At 38.8% G+C, this 20,309-nt stretch overlaps 1 protein-coding gene across 2 annotated transcripts in view; it reads right to left on the minus strand.

The window, feature by feature from the left end:
• Nucleotides 1–20,309, minus strand: part of LOC125230699 (mucin-5AC) — a 209,465-nt gene that overhangs the window by 53,654 nt on the left and 135,502 nt on the right. For both annotated transcript variants that reach the window (XM_048135955.1, XM_048135956.1), the window contains 4 exons: nt 16,576–16,692; nt 16,114–16,326; nt 15,565–15,714; nt 15,113–15,479 (listed from right to left, as the gene is read on the minus strand). In XM_048135955.1, the coding sequence (XP_047991912.1) occupies nt 15,113–15,479; nt 15,565–15,714; nt 16,114–16,326; nt 16,576–16,692 (847 nt within the window). The remainder of the gene's footprint in view (nt 1–15,112; nt 15,480–15,564; nt 15,715–16,113; nt 16,327–16,575; nt 16,693–20,309) is intronic.

The following is a 20,309-nucleotide window of genomic DNA, read 5'->3' on the forward strand; positions in this document are numbered from 1 at the left end:
GCTAACCTGTTATAATTACTTGCGTATTTTTTACATGCAATTAATTTTCCCACCCTCCCACCGCAAAAATAAAAATAAATACGCAAATAAATATAACAACCCACCACCAAATATACAAAACTCGACACGTGTTTCGCCTCTCTACGAGGCATCCTCAGGAGCTGATGTTGACGGTCCGAAGTCCCGCAACTGACTGATCGTCCCCAGAATGGTCGGCCATATTTATACTTTGTCCACCCCCCTACCAAGCAAGTTAGATGGAAAAATTCGTAATAACGGCGATGACGCAACATTCAACTGCTCATTAAGGATTAACCCCTATTGTTGTACCTAATTATCTCCAACTGTTCTAGAACCCCCAAACGCAGCCCTTTCTCACATACATGTAAAACATCAAAAGAATGATTCTCTGATACAGTATGGTCACTCTCTATCAAATGCTTTGCAAAATTGGATCTCTCTGGATGGTTGTGCCTGTATGATGCCATATGCTCCTTATACCTAGTAGTGAAATTGCGGCCCGTTTGGCCCACGTACACTTTGTTACAAACATCACAGCTCAACTTATAAACCCCAGATTTTTTCCCTTTCTCGATCCTATCTTTGCCGTTACAAAGCTTGGAGTGCAAAGTGTTATTTGTCCTAAAGGCCACAGGAATGCCGTTTGACTTCAAAATCTTATAAATATCCTCTGACACTTTGCCAACATAAGTAATGCTCGCTTGACACCTCTTAACCGGTTCAGAAGGACGTGCCGCATACAACATATTGTTAACCATAACCATTCGCTTCTTTCTGATGATGCCATCAACGATTGATTTATCATAACCGTTCGAAACTGCCAAGTGGTAAATATTGTCCAATTCGGCTCGATAGTGTTCTTCAGAAAGAGGCACAGACAACATCCTATGCACATAACAGTGAAAAGCGGCCAACCTATGCTGCCAAGGGTGTGTAGAAGAAGCTGGTATAACTGTATCAGTATGTGTAGGCTTGCGGTAAATTTGAAATTGATGGCTATTATTAACTCTAGTAATGGTCAAATCTAGAAAATTCAATGACTTGTCTTGCTCTAGTTCCTTCTTAAACTTGATCTTTGGATGTTTACTATTAAGCCCAGTAACAAATTCATCCAGCAGGTCCATACTCCCCGTCCAACAAATAATCAAATCATCTACGTATCTGAAGTAATACAATATATTATCATTCCCTGCAATATGCTGGTTCTCAAAGTGGTCCATAAAGATATCCGCCATTAAAGGACTCAGTGGAGAACCCATGGCTAAACCATCACTTTGCAAATAATACTGTCCCCCGAATCTAAAATAATTATGTTTCATACATATAGCAGTTAGATCTATCAACTCATCTACCTCCCCTGGATGTAAACGTTGCTTTTCAAAAAGGTCCCTTAGAATATCCAAAGTCTCCCCATACGGCACATTCGTAAACAAACTATCTACATCCAACGAAAGCAAGACAGCATTATCTGGAATAATAATATCTTTGATCTTTTCTATTAACTGCAAACTATTCCTCAAACAAAACTTCGGCCGGAACTGAGACTTTTCTCTAATAATGTGATTCAACCTCTTAGCTAGATTATAAGTTGGTGCACCCAAATATGAGACCACTGGACGAACTGGAATGTTATCCTTATGAATCTTAGGTAGCCCATAAAGAATAGGAGCTCGTGGATTCATTGGCACAACCATGCTCTTCTGATGTTCAGTTTCAAAAACAAACATAGAGTTTTTAATTGCCTGTCTCAGATCTTTCTGGAATCCTGGAGTTGGGTCTCTCTGCAAACTCGAAAAGCCATCACCTTGAATCAGATCAAGAACTTTCTGATTATAACTTCCTTTCTCCATAATAACAATGCAATTTCCTTTGTCTGCTTTCGAAACTACCAAATCATTTTCTCGCACTTTCTGTTGAATAGTTCTCAGTGCCAAACCATCAGAACTAAATCCACCACCCTGTGCCGGAACAGTACTCTTAATAACATTGGCCACCATGGTCTTGGTATCTAAATCACCACGGCCCCGCACTATCGCTACCTCTGAATCCACAGCCAAATTCTCTAACGTCCCCTGAGTTATTTTTGGCTGGAAATTATATTTCAACCCTTTTCCTAAAAGCTCTACTTCATTCTCCGAAAACTCCACATCAGTTAAATTTTTCACACGAGGATGGAAGTCATGATGAGGTGTTGGTTCCGTTTCCTCCCCCCTCAAAAACGAACTCGAACTCGACTCCGTTAACCTACGCAATTTGTTTAGCTGAGTAGTATACATCTCATGTGCAAGTTCAGAAGCAAAGTATCTCGCCTTTTGGTCTAGGATATCAAACTCGAGATTATGCAACTTAAATGAGAGTTCAGAATACAACACTTTAAGATGCAGTTTCAAATTATCTCTAACCGAAAACCAATGGCGAGATTCTTCGTTCAACCAAATTCTCTGAGCCCTACTAACAGCCAACTTAGCAGCCCTCGAATTGCTACTACAACGCAACTGGATGTAATTAGGCACAACGTTCAAACGCTTGCACTGTTGATTAAACCACACATTCTGGACAGCTGCACGATGTTGTTTGGTTAGTTTGACATAAAGTCGTGCCTGTTCGGCCACGCTAGCCGTTTTCAAATAATCGATGGAATCAGGCGTTACTTTGCGGAAATCCATGTTAATCGTAAACTAGAACTTTCCTTTGCTAATCCGCGAATAGATAACGTGCAAGTCAATCAGTGCTAACCTGTTATAATTACTTGCGTATTTTTTACATGCAATTAATTTTCCCACCCTCCCACCGCAAAAATAAAAATAAATACGCAAATAAATATAACAACCCACCACCAAATATACAAAACTCGACACGTGTTTCGCCTCTCTACGAGGCATCCTCAGGAGCTGATGTTGACGGTCCGAAGTCCCGCAACTGACTGATCGTCCCCAGAATGGTCGGCCATATTTATACTTTGTCCACCCCCTACCAAGCAAGTTAGATGGAAAAATTCGTAATAACGGCGATGACGCAACATTCAACTGCTCATTAAGGATTAACCCCCTATTGTTGTACCTAATTATCTCCAACTGTTCTAGAACCCCCAAACGCAGCCCTTTCTCACATACATGTAAAACATCAAAAGAATGATTCTCTGATACAGTATGGTCACTCTCTATCAAATGCTTTGCAAAATTGGATCTCTCTGGATGGTTGTGCCTGTATGATGCCATATGCTCCTTATACCTAGTAGTGAAATTGCGGCCCGTTTGGCCCACGTACACTTTGTTACAAACATCACAGCTCAACTTATAAACCCCAGATTTTTTCCCTTTCTCGATCCTATCTTTGCCGTTACAAAGCTTGGAGTGCAAAGTGTTATTTGTCCTAAAGGCCACAGGAATGCCGTTTGACTTCAAAATCTTATAAATATCCTCTGACACTTTGCCAACATAAGTAATGCTCGCTTGACACCTCTTAACCGGTTCAGAAGGACGTGCCGCATACAACATATTGTTAACCATAACCATTCGCTTCTTTCTGATGATGCCATCAACGATTGATTTATCATAACCGTTCGAAACTGCCAAGTGGTAAATATTGTCCAATTCGGCTCGATAGTGTTCTTCAGAAAGAGGCACAGACAACATCCTATGCACATAACAGTGAAAAGCGGCCAACCTATGCTGCCAAGGGTGTGTAGAAGAAGCTGGTATAACTGTATCAGTATGTGTAGGCTTGCAAAGTAACGCCTGATTCCATCGATTATTTGAAAACGGCTAGCGTGGCCGAACAGGCACGACTTTATGTCAAACTAACCAAACAACATCGTGCAGCTGTCCAGAATGTGTGGTTTAATCAACAGTGCAAGCGTTTGAACGTTGTGCCTAATTACATCCAGTTGCGTTGTAGTAGCAATTCGAGGGCTGCTAAGTTGGCTGTTAGTAGGGCTCAGAGAATTTGGTTGAACGAAGAATCTCGCCATTGGTTTTCGGTTAGAGATAATTTGAAACTGCATCTTAAAGTGTTGTATTCTGAACTCTCATTTAAGTTGCATAATCTCGAGTTTGATATCCTAGACCAAAAGGCGAGATACTTTGCTTCTGAACTTGCACATGAGATGTATACTACTCAGCTAAACAAATTGCGTAGGTTAACGGAGTCGAGTTCGAGTTCGTTTTTGAGGGGGAGGGAAACGGAACCAACACCTCATCATGACTTCCATCCTCGTGTGAAAAATTTAACTGATGTGGAGTTTTCGGAGAATGAAGTAGAGCTTTTAGGAAAAGGGTTGAAATATAATTTCCAGCCAAAAATAACTCAGGGGACGTTAGAGAATTTGGCTGTGGATTCAGAGGTAGCGATAGTGCGGGGCCGTGGTGATTTAGATACCAAGACCATGGTGGCCAATGTTATTAAGAGTACTGTTCCGGCACAGGGTGGTGGATTTAGTTCTGATGGTTTGGCACTGAGAACTATTCAACAGAAAGTGCGAGAAAATGATTTGGTAGTTTCGAAAGCAGACAAAGGAAATTGCATTGTTATTATGGAGAAAGGAAGTTATAATCAGAAAGTTCTTGATCTGATTCAAGGTGATGGCTTTTCGAGTTTGCAGAGAGACCCAACTCCAGGATTCCAGAAAGATCTGAGACAGGCAATTAAAAACTCTATGTTTGTTTTTGAAACTGAACATCAGAAGAGCATGGTTGTGCCAATGAATCCACGAGCTCCTATTCTTTATGGGCTACCTAAGATTCATAAGGATAACATTCCAGTTCGTCCAGTGGTCTCATATTTGGGTGCACCAACTTATAATCTAGCTAAGAGGTTGAATCACATTATTAGAGAAAAGTCTCAGTTCCGGCCGAAGTTTTGTTTGAGGAATAGTTTGCAGTTAATAGAAAAGATCAAAGATATTATTATTCCAGATAATGCTGTCTTGCTTTCGTTGGATGTAGATAGTTTGTTTACGAATGTGCCGTATGGGGAGACTTTGGATATTCTAAGGGACCTTTTTGAAAAGCAACGTTTACATCCAGGGGAGGTAGATGAGTTGATAGATCTAACTGCTATATGTATGAAACATAATTATTTTAGATTCGGGGGACAGTATTATTTGCAAAGTGATGGTTTAGCCATGGGTTCTCCACTGAGTCCTTTAATGGCGGATATCTTTATGGACCACTTTGAGAACCAGCATATTGCAGGGAATGATAATATATTGTATTACTTCAGATACGTAGATGATTTGATTATTTGTTGGACGGGGAGTATGGACCTGCTGGATGAATTTGTTACTGGGCTTAATAGTAAACATCCAAAGATCAAGTTTAAGAAGGAACTAGAGCAAGACAAGTCATTGAATTTTCTAGATTTGACCATTACTAGAGTTAATAATAGCCATCAATTTCAAATTTACCGCAAGCCTACACATACTGATACAGTTATACCAGCTTCTTCTACACACCCTTGGCAGCATAGGTTGGCCGCTTTTCACTGTTATGTGCATAGGATGTTGTCTGTGCCTCTTTCTGAAGAACACTATCGAGCCGAATTGGACAATATTTACCACTTGGCAGTTTCGAACGGTTATGATAAATCAATCGTTGATGGCATCATCAGAAAGAAGCGAATGGTTATGGTTAACAATATGTTGTATGCGGCACGTCCTTCTGAACCGGTTAAGAGGTGTCAAGCGAGCATTACTTATGTTGGCAAAGTGTCAGAGGATATTTATAAGATTTTGAAGTCAAACGGCATTCCTGTGGCCTTTAGGACAAATAACACTTTGCACTCCAAGCTTTGTAACGGCAAAGATAGGATCGAGAAAGGGAAAAAATCTGGGGTTTATAAGTTGAGCTGTGATGTTTGTAACAAAGTGTACGTGGGCCAAACGGGCCGCAATTTCACTACTAGGTATAAGGAGCATATGGCATCATACAGGCACAACCATCCAGAGAGATCCAATTTTGCAAAGCATTTGATAGAGAGTGACCATACTGTATCAGAGAATCATTCTTTTGATGTTTTACATGTATGTGAGAAAGGGCTGCGTTTGGGGGTTCTAGAACAGTTGGAGATAATTAGGTACAACAATAGGGGGTTAATCCTTAATGAGCAGTTGAATGTTGCGTCATCGCCGTTATTACGAATTTTTCCATCTAACTTGCTTGGTAGGGGGGTGGACAAAGTATAAATATGGCCGACCATTCTGGGGACGATCAGTCAGTTGCGGGACTTCGGACCGTCAACATCAGCTCCTGAGGATGCCTCGTAGAGAGGCGAAACACGTGTCGAGTTTTGTATATTTGGTGGTGGGTTGTTATATTTATTTGCGTATTTATTTTTATTTTTGCGGTGGGAGGGTGGGAAAATTAATTGCATGTAAAAAATACGCAAGTAATTATAACAGGTTAGCACTGATTGACTTGCACGTTATCTATTCGCGGATTAGCAAAGGAAAGTTCTAGTTTACGATTAAAAAATTAATTATAATTTCGTCTAAAAAAAATCATCATGTGCATTATCACATGTCACAATAACACTGTCTGTCATGTCAACAATTGTTTGTTGTAAATGTCGTAAAGGTTCGGCGGGAAAACTGCACATGTCATTGAAGTGGCCAGTTACAGTTAAGTGGTACGTAAAAGAGGTACTAGAATCTGTTCAATGAGTTTTCATTTAATAATCACATAAACAGGGTGTTTTTACGTAGCAAATTTGTTTTTCCGTTTTCTCCAAAAAAACATCGTAAAAGCTATAATGTTTCACGGTTTAATATACTCCAGAGACCGAGTACTATCAGCTGTAAAAATATCTGCATCTAATAAATTAGGACCTTATATAAAGGCTTAGAGAACTGACTTTACCGCTTTTTAAGGAAAAATAACTACGAAAGGCAAACAAATAGGTACCTTTAAAGTGTTTTACCTACTACTACAAATGCCTGTAAATACCGGCACATAATCGTTCTAATGTTAGAAATTCAATTCACTGCTCCAGTTCATGCTCTAGTATTTATAATCGCGAGACTGACTACATTATATCTTCATAAATGGCCCGGAATTTTCTCGCAATTTGGTTTGGTCATAAAAGCCGATTCAAACGTGCACCGACCTCAGAATGATATTCGAAGATACAGGGTAGCCACATGCACAAACGCTCAAGATAACAGCTTATATCGAAAGAAGTGGCTAAAGTTATAACATCTTTTTGAGAAGTATCAAGACTAAGTATATTTAGAGCAGGTATATATATATATATTTAAATGTATATGTATGTATATTTATGTAAATCTATAATATGTAATTTATAGTGTATTTATTAATAATATATGTATTTATTTTAGTTATTAGTGTCTTAAATAGGTAAATACATATATTTACATAAGTCCCTATTTTTTTCTATAACGTAGTCCAATAAAATCAAGTCTTTAGTGTTCTTTACATATCCCGCACCTTGTTTTTGGTCTTCTCTGTTTGGCCTAAAAGTTGACTGGTAGAGAATGCCATGTAGCATTAAGTCCGCCTTTTGTAACTGTATATTTTTACTGTGCAATAAAGTTTAAATAAATAAATAAATAATATCGTTATCGTAGCTATCTATCTCTATCGCTCTTCCGTATTGGCGCGACAGAGCCAGACTGCGTTTCGATCGGCGTCTAGCGTCAATGATGGTCATTACGGGCAAGCACGAACAAAATTCACGATATCCAAATGACAGCTTTCAGAAATGATATCACTATCAGTGTAAAGAGTTAGAATTGACCTTATAGTCTGTTTGTTCTGTATTGTCATCAAGTGAAGGGCGAACGTCAGGGCGCATATATGGCTTAGCTAGTATGTAGGTCATTGCTAACTTATATGAATTTAAGTAATGCGTGCTATAAATTATAATGCGAATTTTACATTATTGACATTTTTATTTAACTCTTAAATCGTAACTATCGGTAACTTTATAATTTATTTATGTTTTGCTTCATACCTAATTTAATAATTACAGTGCCAAGCGCCTGTCCCATTTCCAATAAATATACGTATTAAGTGAATTAATTTTGACCTTTAGGTTATCCTAATAAATATCACTTTTAAATTGCAGTATAAAATCATTAAATATCATTACAAAATCGCCACTTTTAAATAATTTAATAACGTATGGGCGTGAATTCCTCATATATTATCTTATATAATGAGAGGAACTATAATTTTCGCTCGTTTGACCTCGACTAATCAAATGTTTTTGCGTAATTAAATAAATACAGTTATTCACCGTGTTCGCAGTAGGTACATTATTACATGTATGTTCTAATTTACTTTTACATTTTTTTAAAGATTATTTTATTATGCTTCTTAAGTTATACCTAACACTAGGTACTTTAAATATTTTATGCCTGCATGACTTGACCAGTGATCCAAAAATAGCATTAAATGTACGAGGTGTATAATTTATTATAATTTTGTTATTTATGGCAATCATAATTATTCTTTTAGAAGTGTCTGACGACCACTCATTTAAATAAGAAATGTTAATAAATTCATTTTACTGATTTAAATACACACTAGCGGACATGTTTTTCCAAATAAAAATATACATTTAATGAGTTATTGTTTTTTTAATGCCTATTTTACATATATAACCTATCCCATTCTACTGCTTCGTCAGACGATCTATTATGCAATGTCTGGAAAACATTGCTCTTGGTGGCTAAATAGATCACGACATAGAGAACGACATAATTTGCCACGGAAGGGAACATAGGAAGTATCTATTCATATACCATGGTCTCAAACGAATCATTGGCCCTATATCAAGGAAAATCCAAGGATGCCAACGGTATTATCATTAACAGCGGTTCACAACTTGCGTTCTTGCACGCGAATCTATTCAACAAGCGCGACTCCAAGTATAGGCGTGCAAGAACGCAAGTTGTGGTAGACAGCCTACGCCTAGTCAAAACCAACTCGATCGTTGAGTGTCTATTTTCTAATATTATCCATTCGTGTTATGTTCCTAGGCGCTGAACATGTGGAGCCGCGATTGCCGCGAAAGCTAGTGACATTTAAGTAGTAGATGCCAACAGGGGCCCATTTCTCGAAAGTTATTAGTCTAATAATATTAGTGTGTTGTTATGGTAACCCGTACAATTTGACAGTTCGAGGACTAATATTATTAGTCTAATATCGTTCGAGAAATGGGCACCGTAGTGTCATAATGAACTTTGTGTAGAGAAAACTAAAGAAAGGCGTAACCTGCTCGCGGGGTACTTATGTCCGTTGACAGTTGGAATAGTGTTATTGTTGTGTATGTATTCTAATAAAATGCATAGCAAATAACTCCTAAAATGTTTAATAATTTGAATAAGAGGAACGAGTTATCAAAATATGTTAGATCGAATAATAATAGTATCGGACTCTTTAGGCGTGATATGTCACCCCTTAGGGGTGAATGTCCTTTCGTAACAGATTTTAGTAAAACAAAAATATTTTTTCGACAATATTGTTTCATCAGGGCGTGCGAAAGGGGAGTAAGGAGAGCTAGATTCATAAGTATGTATTAAGATCTTCCTATATCTATGCTGTTTAATACTTACAAGATATTTCCGAAATAGGCATTATTAATCGATTGAAAAGGGAAACTGACTAACATAATCGATTGGCTGACATAACTGGCACTGGCACATGTCCGCAACCACATATGGCTGACATTATGCAACGGTCGCGCCCTCTGGTGATCGTAATATCCGTGTTCGCATGACTGATTGGAAAGCCGATATAGACATTATCTGATAATCATGAAGGCAACTTTCATCTTGTGACGGAATTTCAACTAGATTCTTACTTTGGTCGGATGAAAAACAGACGAACTTCTGTGGTACTCATAACGACTATAGTGATCGTTTGAGATCGAGTATTATAATAGAATAAAATATTAAATTAAATAAAGACAATCCTATTTTTACTTAATTAAAAATAATGTTTCAATATATCATACCTACTCTTCAAAATTTTCACACCGCATAAGTTACCGCATTAACTAACAAAATATTGCAAGAAACTGTAAACGAACAAACAACAATGACTTTAATTTACCCATTAATGGGAAAAAACCTTTGACATGTTTGAATTGTCTTCACAAAATCTCTAGTCATTGTTCAGAGTCTATAAGAAATAGTACAATACGACATTATATTAAGAAGAACCGTTAGATGACTCTAACAATTAAGATATTGAAGAATGACAGAAAAATTTAATTACCTGCTTATAGTGGGTAAATATAAAAGTTCACTTACCTTGGCTTGATCCGTCGGTCTTCAATATGCACAAACACACGTTGAAAATAATGGTAAAAAAACCTTATCACCGAAAGCAAAGCGGCAAGCTTAGCGCACGAGGTGTAAATAATTTGGAAAGGTGCAATTGGGTCATACATAACATAATAACATATTTTGAAACACGAAAAGAATATAAATTTGTGTTTACTTATACTTTATTACATACCTTTATCTCGTTTTGAATGTTACAATACAAAAATACACATCGTGAATACAATGCTCGTTCCTAACTCGAGTACCTATGTACATTTAAATTTTAAATAATTGGTAACGTTACGGCAACATTAATATCGTTACAAAACATTAAATAACTACATTACAATATAACCTACGACAATTTGTATTTGAAAGTCTTCGATATACCAAAACAAACTAACAAATTATAATATACATTTTTTGGTATAGAAAAACTTCCATAATCCTAATTTAAAGCTATGAATCTCTAAAAATATGACTACAACGAAACTGTCAAGTTTCTAAAGTTCTATATACAAAGTATAAAGCCAATAGTAGCAGATAGATACAAGGTTAACACACCTTGAAAAGTTAATTTAATTTAAATCATTTACTTTTTATAACCCTTTCAACTTCGGACTCGGGGACCACGCTCTGAGAATCGGAGTTGAACGTCATTGATAATATCAGTCATCGGGTTACTATGGCGAGAGAACCGGGCTCAACGGGAACATGCACTAGTCTAAAACTACGGTTAGGTTACCCCCTTTAGGTGTCTCCACTGACCTTTGGCGTTGTACTTTTTCGTGGCACGAATGCTGGCCGTACACTAATAGGCCTTATTGGCTTGAAATATAGTTTTCTCTCAGTTGTCGACCTAGGCGCTTCTGTGGTAAACGTTTTGGTTGCAGCTTTAGGTGCTGTTTTAGTTGTGTTTGCTTTCTTTCTGAAGTCAACGGGGACATTTTGAGCTCTGTTAGCGGTAAATCGGGATTTGATCGGGTTGAACCCAGATGTTTTATTAGACTTTATGCTATTAGAGACTACGGTAGCATTTATTTTTTTAGAAACACGCGGAGTTGGACTAGGTCTAGTGAAATTCGAAGGCTTAACGATAGGTCTACGAGGGAAAGCAAATTTCCGTTTAGCGTCTAAGGGAGATATTTTGACAGTTGTGATTTCATCGGGTATACTTTCTGTAGTTGATGGTATTTCCGTTGTCGTAACTGTCTGCGCTTCAGTTGTTAGAGTTGTTGGTGCAGGTGTCGTCAGTAGGTCAATAATAGGGCTTGAATTCACAGTTTCTGTTGTGGTCGTAGTCGACGTTATACTTGTGGACGAAGGACTGTCAGACGTTTGAGATAATATAGTAATATTAACTGGGTACTGTAATGTCGATTGATCGACTGATGCTCCTTGGAATTCTTGCCCTTTAGCGAAAGTTATTATACTGCGACCAACCTCTGGTTTTAACACGTTCACTTTGACGATATTTTCATCATCGTTTTGTGTAGGTACTGATGCTGAATAAACAACAAAAGGTTGAGAGGGCTGGTCACTGTTCATCCTTCTGGCCATAGTTGGAACTTCTGTTTTAAATAGAGCCTCTAATGGCAAAGTGGATGGATCAGTCAGCATGCTTCGAGGGGTAACAATTTCGAAACTCTTGGCTGCTTTGTTTAGTTTGTTTTGCTCGTTCTCATAAGCAGCTGGCACAAATTGCCACTGAGAATACGTGTTCTCGCTGCTTTTGTCTGCTTTCTTATCATTGTTAATGTAACTCAAAAAATCATCGCTTTGTATATGTTCAACAGCGTGTTTTGGGATTTCGCTGCTTGGCTTATTAGCTTCTTTAGTGACATGTCTGTATGCTTCGTTGATGCTTTCGGAAGCAACGAGGTTTTCTTTAGGTCCATCAGCGAAATTGCTCAGAGCTCTGGCATTGCGTCCTTCATCGATCCGAATCGGATTGTCAGGTGGATTTTCAACCGGATAAATGTGTCCATATTTAGTTAGATAAATTGGGATCTCGTCTTCAACAATTTTGATGAGACTGTACCTACTTACCTCTCCAATTTTATCTACCACTGGCTTTTTCTCGACCATGATTTTGCCTTCTTCAATAAGTCTTGTTTCGTTGTTCTTGTTCAAGCGATGTTTTTCTAATTTAGATGATACTTCTACAACGCGGCTTACTGAGAATAGTTTGTTAAATTGAGTTTTTACAACAGGTGGAACTGTAGGTACCGGCGTTGTTTCGGTAATAAATTCTGTAGTTACGTCTGCATTAAGGTCATCGTCTTCTGTATCAGCTTGTGTATTAAATGTGGTATCATGAGTGCTGGGATAATTAGTTGTTTGTTCCGTATTTTCTAAATAATCATTTGTACTATCATCGGTATCCATACCTGCTGTAGCCGTTTCTGTCTGTTGAGTGTTGGTAGATAGAGTCTCATCATTGTCTGATAATGTTGTGCCAGGAACTTCAGTTATTGACAGAAAATCATCGTCAGTACTCATATCAAAATCATCACTGAATATATTATTCGTGGTCTCTTCAGTGTTTTCATTCGTTGTCTCTGATACCTCATTGACGATGCTTGTTTCAGTTACTGGAGCTGTGGCTGGCCTGTTATAGCCAACGGGTACGTTCTGTACACGTTTTGCTTTTGGATCAACAGGTTTATTTGGATTTGCTCTATTGTACAGAGAGGTTCTATTTTGGGAACCAATTAAACGTTTAGGTAGTTCTGTAGTGGATGTGGAAGTTCTAAAAGTATTCGAGTTAACTACTCGTGGTCCGAATGGTTTCCTAGAAGTCAAATTAGGTTTCTGTTCTTCAGAAGTTTCATCTTCCGAGACCTCACCCGAATCTTCCAAGTCTTCATCGTTAAATTCAGGTTTTCGGGTAAACAACTTGCTCGGTGGAACTAACACCAGTTCATTCTCGGGTTCTTCTTCTAAGATTTCTTCAGAGTAATCTTCTTCAGGTTCTGGAGTTGTACTGGACGTAGTGAAGGGACGTCTAGTGAAGATTCTCGAAGAAAACGGTCTTCTAGTGCTAGGTTTGAAAGCATCTCTTTCGGCAGGTGCAGCTGGGCTAGTATAAACTCCAGAATTGAATTTACGGCTAAAAGTTCTACTGCTTGGTGCAGAAATTGATTCAGTAGTGGAAGTGAATACTCGTTTTGGTGGCCGATAAGGTGCCCTTGAACGTGATGAAGGTGAAGTTGCTTGTGTTGTGGTTGTACTTGGTGTTGTTTCAGGCGATGGTTCCTCGACCTCGGTTACTGATGGTTGTTCACTAGATGACTCAAGTGGCACTTGGTTATCGTTTTCTAATTCTGATACATTTATTTCTTTTTGGCTTGTTTCTAGTGACACTTCCGGTTTTGCCTCAATCTTGGGTCCATCGGCGGAATTTTCAGGAGTTTCTTCCTTGATACTGGTGGTTTGGTTTATTTGTGGGCTCTCAGTGTTCTTTTCATCGGCATCTGCATCGTTTTCTTTGTTCGTTTCATCATTGTTTTTGTTTTTATTTTCAACTATTTGTTCATCTAACTCCTTTTCTAGTTCTGGAGTAGTTGATGAAGGCACCTCGGTTGTTATAGAAATAATAGATGTTTTTGTTTTTTCTCCGTAATTAGTTACAACTTCTGTTGAACTTTCTTTGTTAACTGCGTTTAGAGAACCTATAGACTTAGCCAAAATTTCGGGTTCATCCTCAATTGGTCTTATCTTTTTCCGAATTACCTTGCGAATTTTATTTCTTGTTGATTCAGTTGAAACCTCACTAGGTTCTTCCGGAGCAGCCGTTGAAGTTGGTCTTCGTCTGATTACCCTAAACTTCTTTTTTCCCGCATCACTAATAGGAATAGTTTCGGTAGAAATTGGACCCTCAGTCGTAGAACTACTGGGTGCTCTGAGCCGTTTAATAACAACGCGCTTAGGAGTTTCACTGACTTCCTCATCAATATTATCCTCATGTTCTGTTTCACTCAGAGCACTCTCAGAGAGGGTAATATCTTCATTTTTATCTTGCTCCTCCTCGTCGGTGTCACTAGTCTGTATTCGTGGAGTAGTAGATTGACGAGACGGGAAAGATACTTTCCTAGCCTGGAATGCCGGTAGAGGAGTAGACGTCGAGGGTCTCACTCTGCCAAATGGCAACCTGGATGGGATTTTTCTAGTTACTTCTTCATCGACATCTTCTTCAACTTGCTCATCATCTGGTCGAGAGGCGGCAGTCGATCTAGTAAACGGGCGAGGCGTGAATTTTGTGAACGCTGGGCGTCGGGGCACCAATGGGGCTTCACTCTGGCCGGGTTCTATGCTTTCAGTGGTAGTACTTTGAGAAAACCTGCCTCTGCCTCTAGGTAATATGCTCGGCCTAACATCGAGCGTAGCGGCGGATACTTCACTGTCCTCAGCTTTATCGGCAACGGTGGTAGACGTTCTTCCGCGGAAGCGCCTGGGAGCAAAACTCGGCTTGGGTGCAGATACCGGAGCTGGGATATCACCGTCAATATCTATGGGAGTTAACGAAATTAACTCCTCCTGATTTAAACGAGGCCTGAATTGCCCCCGTGGGACGGCAGACGCTTCGGCCGGTACCGAGTCGTCGGCCGAAGTTTGGAGCCTACTTCTAAACCTGCGCCCGGTCTCCCCGTTGAACCTAGTACCCCCGATCTCCCGACTGTCGGGCGTGGTGGACCTGATTTTTCTAGATAGCTCGGCGGTTTCGTCCGAGTCCGAAGTGATCTCGTTGGGTCTCGCTAGAGGCCGGCGCCGGCGGACGAAAGAATAATTCCTGGAACTCACCTGGGTGGTGGAGGGGGCGACGGTGGAGGTGGTGGTGGTGGTGGAGCCGCGGCGGCGGAGGATGGTGCGGCGGGTGGGCGCGGGCGCCGCCGTCGTGCTCGTCGTTGTCGTCGTGGGAGGATCCGTCACGACCGTCGTCGGGGCTTCAGGCTCGGGGGTCTCCTCGGGAGAGTTGAGTAAGGACGATAATTGAACAGAGAGGATGGTGGTGGGTTCGGGACTCTCGGGCTCTTCCAGGGGAGGGGAGGTGGTGGACCGAGCTCTCACTATGGACGTGTACTGGGGCTGCGCTTGAGACGGCGGAGACGAGATTTCTTTTTCCAAAATTGTTTCTTGTGAATCTTCCTCTCGTAATGTGCTTGGATACCTGTAAACGATTACGTAACATGTTATTGTAAGTTTAGGATAAATTTTCAACGATTTTGTTTTTAGAATATTGATTTTATACTCACTGGACAGTAGTGGCTTCCTCAGTAGTAGGACGTTGTCTCCTGATAGTGACATATTCGGGAATATTCTCTCGCCTTGCACTTTGAATGTCCAGCGATTCAGGAGTTTCTGCGACTGTCACGAATGAAGCTGGACGTTCAAAAAGTGCGTTCCTGAAATCGAAAGTCAAGTAAGCGCCAAGTCCTAAGCAGTTTTTCAATGCTAATCATTATTCAATTATCAGCCTATCTAAAGTCACACGGGGGAAAAGAAGCAGTTTATTTTGTTCTGCGCAAAGAAACAAGCTTTTGGTATTTACGTAAACTCATAACAATTTCATATGGGCAGCTCAGTGACATATTGATGTTCTAACTCTTCAACAGTTCTGAATAATTAGGTAAACATAGCTTAAAGCTGTCTCATCAGCAGTATCCGATGTTACACTGGGGCGTGCTCTCCTAATGTTGACAGACTGCAGCGGTCGTGCTTTAATGCTAACGTTAATATTGGCCCCGGCGGTTCACCCGCGGTTAGACCTTACAGATTCATTAGGACTCATTAGATACACATACCTTGACGCTGTATCATCAGCAGTATCCGACGTAGCACTAGGGCGTGCTCTCCTGATGTTCACATATTGCAGAGGACGTGCTGTTGTTCCACTGCCGGCTTCAGACTCGACGGTTCGTCCGCGATTAGGCCTTACTTCAATTTCTTCGTCGGATTCAGATTCCTCCACGGGTTCTGGGGTCGTAGCGGAACGGGCGCGGTTGATTGTAGTGTATCTGACGATGTTAAGATAATATCAGCGCTGAAGTTCGGAAGTCGTCAGGATTGACAGTTAAATTACAACTACGGTACGGTAATAAAATTCCTTAAAAGCTTGTTTAAAACTGAAGCTCAGATATTTTACAAATTTTTAATGTTGTGTAAATTGGGTTATAATTTTATTAAATATTAAGCAAGTAACTTAGATCTATTAATCATCATCATCAAATTAACTTTAAAAGTAAATAATAACTAGGTATACATACTGTGGTCTGTCCTTTCGTAGCAGTTTGTCCTTGTCAGCAGATGCTTCTAGCCCTGCGTTTTGTGGTCCTCTCTGTCGGTTTTGGGCCGCTTTTTCAAAAATGCTGTTACCTCCTTGCCTGCCAATCAAATAATACATAAGTATACTATAGCTAAATGTGTGTATTATTTTTAAGAGGGGGTAGAGCAGGGAGAATTTTCAAAATCTGTCAAATTACCCCATTACACACACAAACACCCTTCACTCACACTACCGCAATTTACTGTGAAAGGTCAGTGACCCTTAATTTTTTTCAAGAGTGTTATTTTGAGTTTGTAGTCAACTACTGACCTCCTTTGAGAAATTAAAACTGTAAAAAAGGTAGCATACAAGAAGACAGAGAAAAAATACGCATCATCTAGCTTTCCTTCTCTGTTCATGTCTCATGTGAATTTAATTTACCTAAATATGTAGATAACGTTCCTTATTCAATTGATTGTTTATCTAGGTGTATTTCAAATTACTTTGCACTACATTTTGCGTTACTTTTCTATACTTAGATTAAAAATCGTCAGCCTGCCTATCCCCGCAAACATTATTCAAAGACGTGTGTGAAGGGCTAAAGGCCGATACCTCCAGGCAGACAATTATTATGGTCGCGTGATAAATGATAAAACATCAGCCCTATCACACTATTTGTAAGTGCGATAGGGACGGCCCGATGTTATACCATTTATCGCGCGACCATGATTGCCCTACCGGTCTTCGGAGGCCTGTGCTGTGCATTACCTATATGCGGGGTGTATTAAAGACTAATAGATAGGCACTTTATTCTTTTTGGTCGTTAGGTTTTTTATCAATTTATCATTTATTTTGATACAAAAATAAAGTATGTGTATAAAATAAAAACCTAATGAATAGAGTACAGCTAGCAGCAGTCATGTCAGAGACACAAAGAAAGACAGGGAATATCGACGCATATCTTATCTTATCCAATACTGCCATCGCCATCTGCATCAGACTCTTGATCTTACCCAATTTCCGAGTCCCTTCTCTTAATTTCAGTTCCTTGAGTTGAAAATGTTGAAACTCATACTTAGTATTAAATAAACCACAAATACATATAAAAATCACAATATAATTTTAAATTATGGCTTGGGCCCTGTACCAGTTGCAGTCGCTACGTCTGTAAAGCCCCTTGTAGTTTCTTTTAAATGGCTAAATACCTATATGTACACATATCATACACATCTGTGATGTAACTGAAAATTAAAAAACATCGCTCAGAGATAAGGTTCAAATTAGCATGGCAAAAAATACAGTGCAGTCAAAATACCATCAAAATACGAAAAAGCATATGTCAATGTCAATATCACTGCCGTATGCCGTATTTCAGGCCATAAGGGCTGTTTTCTCAAATATGAAAAAATCACAAAAGCAGAACTTTAAATAGTATTTTATGCAACAGGCGTTTAAAGGAGATCAAAAAAGACGAGTGGCGTGGGTAACAATTTGAGGCGAAGCCGAAAATTGTTATTAAGACGCCACGAGTATTTTTTGACTCAGTTAAACACCGTTGCATTCAATACTTTTTTTACGACCATGCACTTAGTTTTTAATAGGTTTCTTGAATAACTTTCGTGAAATTCACACTGTTTCCTGTATTTTGACGCAAAGGTTTGCACTGTCAGCTCAGCTGCCCAAAGTCTTCCCGCGCACGCGTGCCGTATCATTATAAGGCGTTGCCATGGTTACAGAGCCAAACAATGCGTTTTCAGTTTTTTCGATACTGCGCGCATGCGCGGAAAGCCGGCGGACACTGGCTTTGGGGAATAGACTTTTATGTAGGGTTTTAAAGATCTATGCACGACCCTGTAAATGACGAATAATACATAGTTCGGGAGTAGAAAAAAGACTTTCTAGGAAAATTATTTTGAACTTGATAGGTAGAACAATTTTTAAAAGTTGTACAAAAAAAATCTGAACTAAGTTTGTAACTATATGAAAAGTATTTTTTATCTTAGATTGCATATTTTATATGCATATTATCGTAACGAATTTTCTTTCAAATAAAAAGAGAATTATTAGAATAGGTTGACGGTGTCTACCGTAAACTGGGGTTACATTGACCAATTTGGGAATTTAAACTTTTCTAGCCTCTACATTTAATGGGTATTTTTACCCATTAAATGTAGGAGTTAGAGAAGTATAAATTCCAAAATTGGTCAACGTAACGTAACTAAGGAAGAAAAAAAATGGGACCATCAACTTTTTTACTTAGTCTTTTCCTGCTCAAAATCTAAAAAGGTAACAAAATAAGTGATATCAGGATTATTGTTTTCTGTCACGATGCCTGCACGTATGAAATGTTTCTTTTTAACCCAGTGGTTGACTGGTAGAGAATGCCTTAAGGCATTATGTCCACCATTTGTACTTATTTTTTTATGTGCAATAAGGAATAAATAAATAAAATAATGTACGCAGAAAAAAAACGATGTGATCAAACATAAACTGACATTGGGGTTACTTTGATACACTATATATTTTTTTAAATGATAATCGAATGTAATCCCTTACAAAAGTATTTTATATCAAGAAAAGATAAAAAAAATGGTTCACAGTAAAATATTACAACTCTTTAACGCTATTTTGGGGTTACTTTGATCAAGAATAAAAATTAACATCTTCGAAAAACCAACTTTATTTGCAATTATTTCAATATTTATCACAAGAAGCGATCAAATTATCAGCCTCAACAAGTACCGTGACAAAATCAGACAATAATTAACTATGTGTCATTATGGTAAATGTTACCCCATGCAAGTGATCAAAGACACCCCACAGAGTAAATCATTAGTAGTAAATACCTAGTTTGACTTTATGATACAAAATTCAATACAATGGTATAGCTGAACACATTTCTGGCAACCTAATATTCACTGTGAACCTTTTACTTTAATACCCACTACGTTAGTTTAGAAGTTTATTTAAACATGAAAAATAGCAACAAACTATGCTTATATTTTGACACGTTATCCGCACTGCCCACGACCATACTTACTTATTCACCGCGTCAGAGCACCATCTAACTATAAAGGTTGGTTAAGGGTTATCATAATATGTGTAGATTTCATTACCGACCACTCATAACATATTAAATCCTTATTTTTTGGTAAAATAAATGTAATACGCTCGTGACAGGTCATATTTTGTTCGCAATCCGAAAGAGTCAACCCTTTTCTCTATTCACCCCCTTCCCGACCCTATTCACTCCAACGTTAGGGTGAGCGAAAATTACTAAATAAAACGACATATTTTCAAAGACAAACCGAAGTTCACACTGCCGGAAGATTTTTTGTGTAAAAAATTAGCATGGCACATATAAAAAAACTGCTATCGACGTTCAAAAGTCGGTTTTGGCCCTATTCACCATAAATTACGTTAGGTATACCCGTTCCGACCCCATGAACCCAAAATCTTTAGAAAACGATGTACTATGTAGCCCAATTTTATTTGGTATTTTGGAGGTAGCTAGTAAAAATAATTTAGTTTAACAATTGTGCGAAAATAGATTCTCATTTGGCCGGTTTTTTTAACCTGGCCTGGTGGCCTAGTGGTAATAACGTTAGCTGCGTAAGCTGAAGACCCGGGTTCGATTCCCGGCTCAGCCACCGTGGGCCTTGTCGTTTTTTCTTTCGTGTATGATATCTAATTCAATATATGTATGTATGTATGTGAACACTTTATTGTACATAA

Source organism: Leguminivora glycinivorella, chromosome 10, assembly GCF_023078275.1.
Source record: "Leguminivora glycinivorella isolate SPB_JAAS2020 chromosome 10, LegGlyc_1.1, whole genome shotgun sequence".
In the NCBI taxonomy this organism is placed as follows: Eukaryota; Metazoa; Arthropoda; class Insecta; order Lepidoptera; family Tortricidae; genus Leguminivora; species Leguminivora glycinivorella.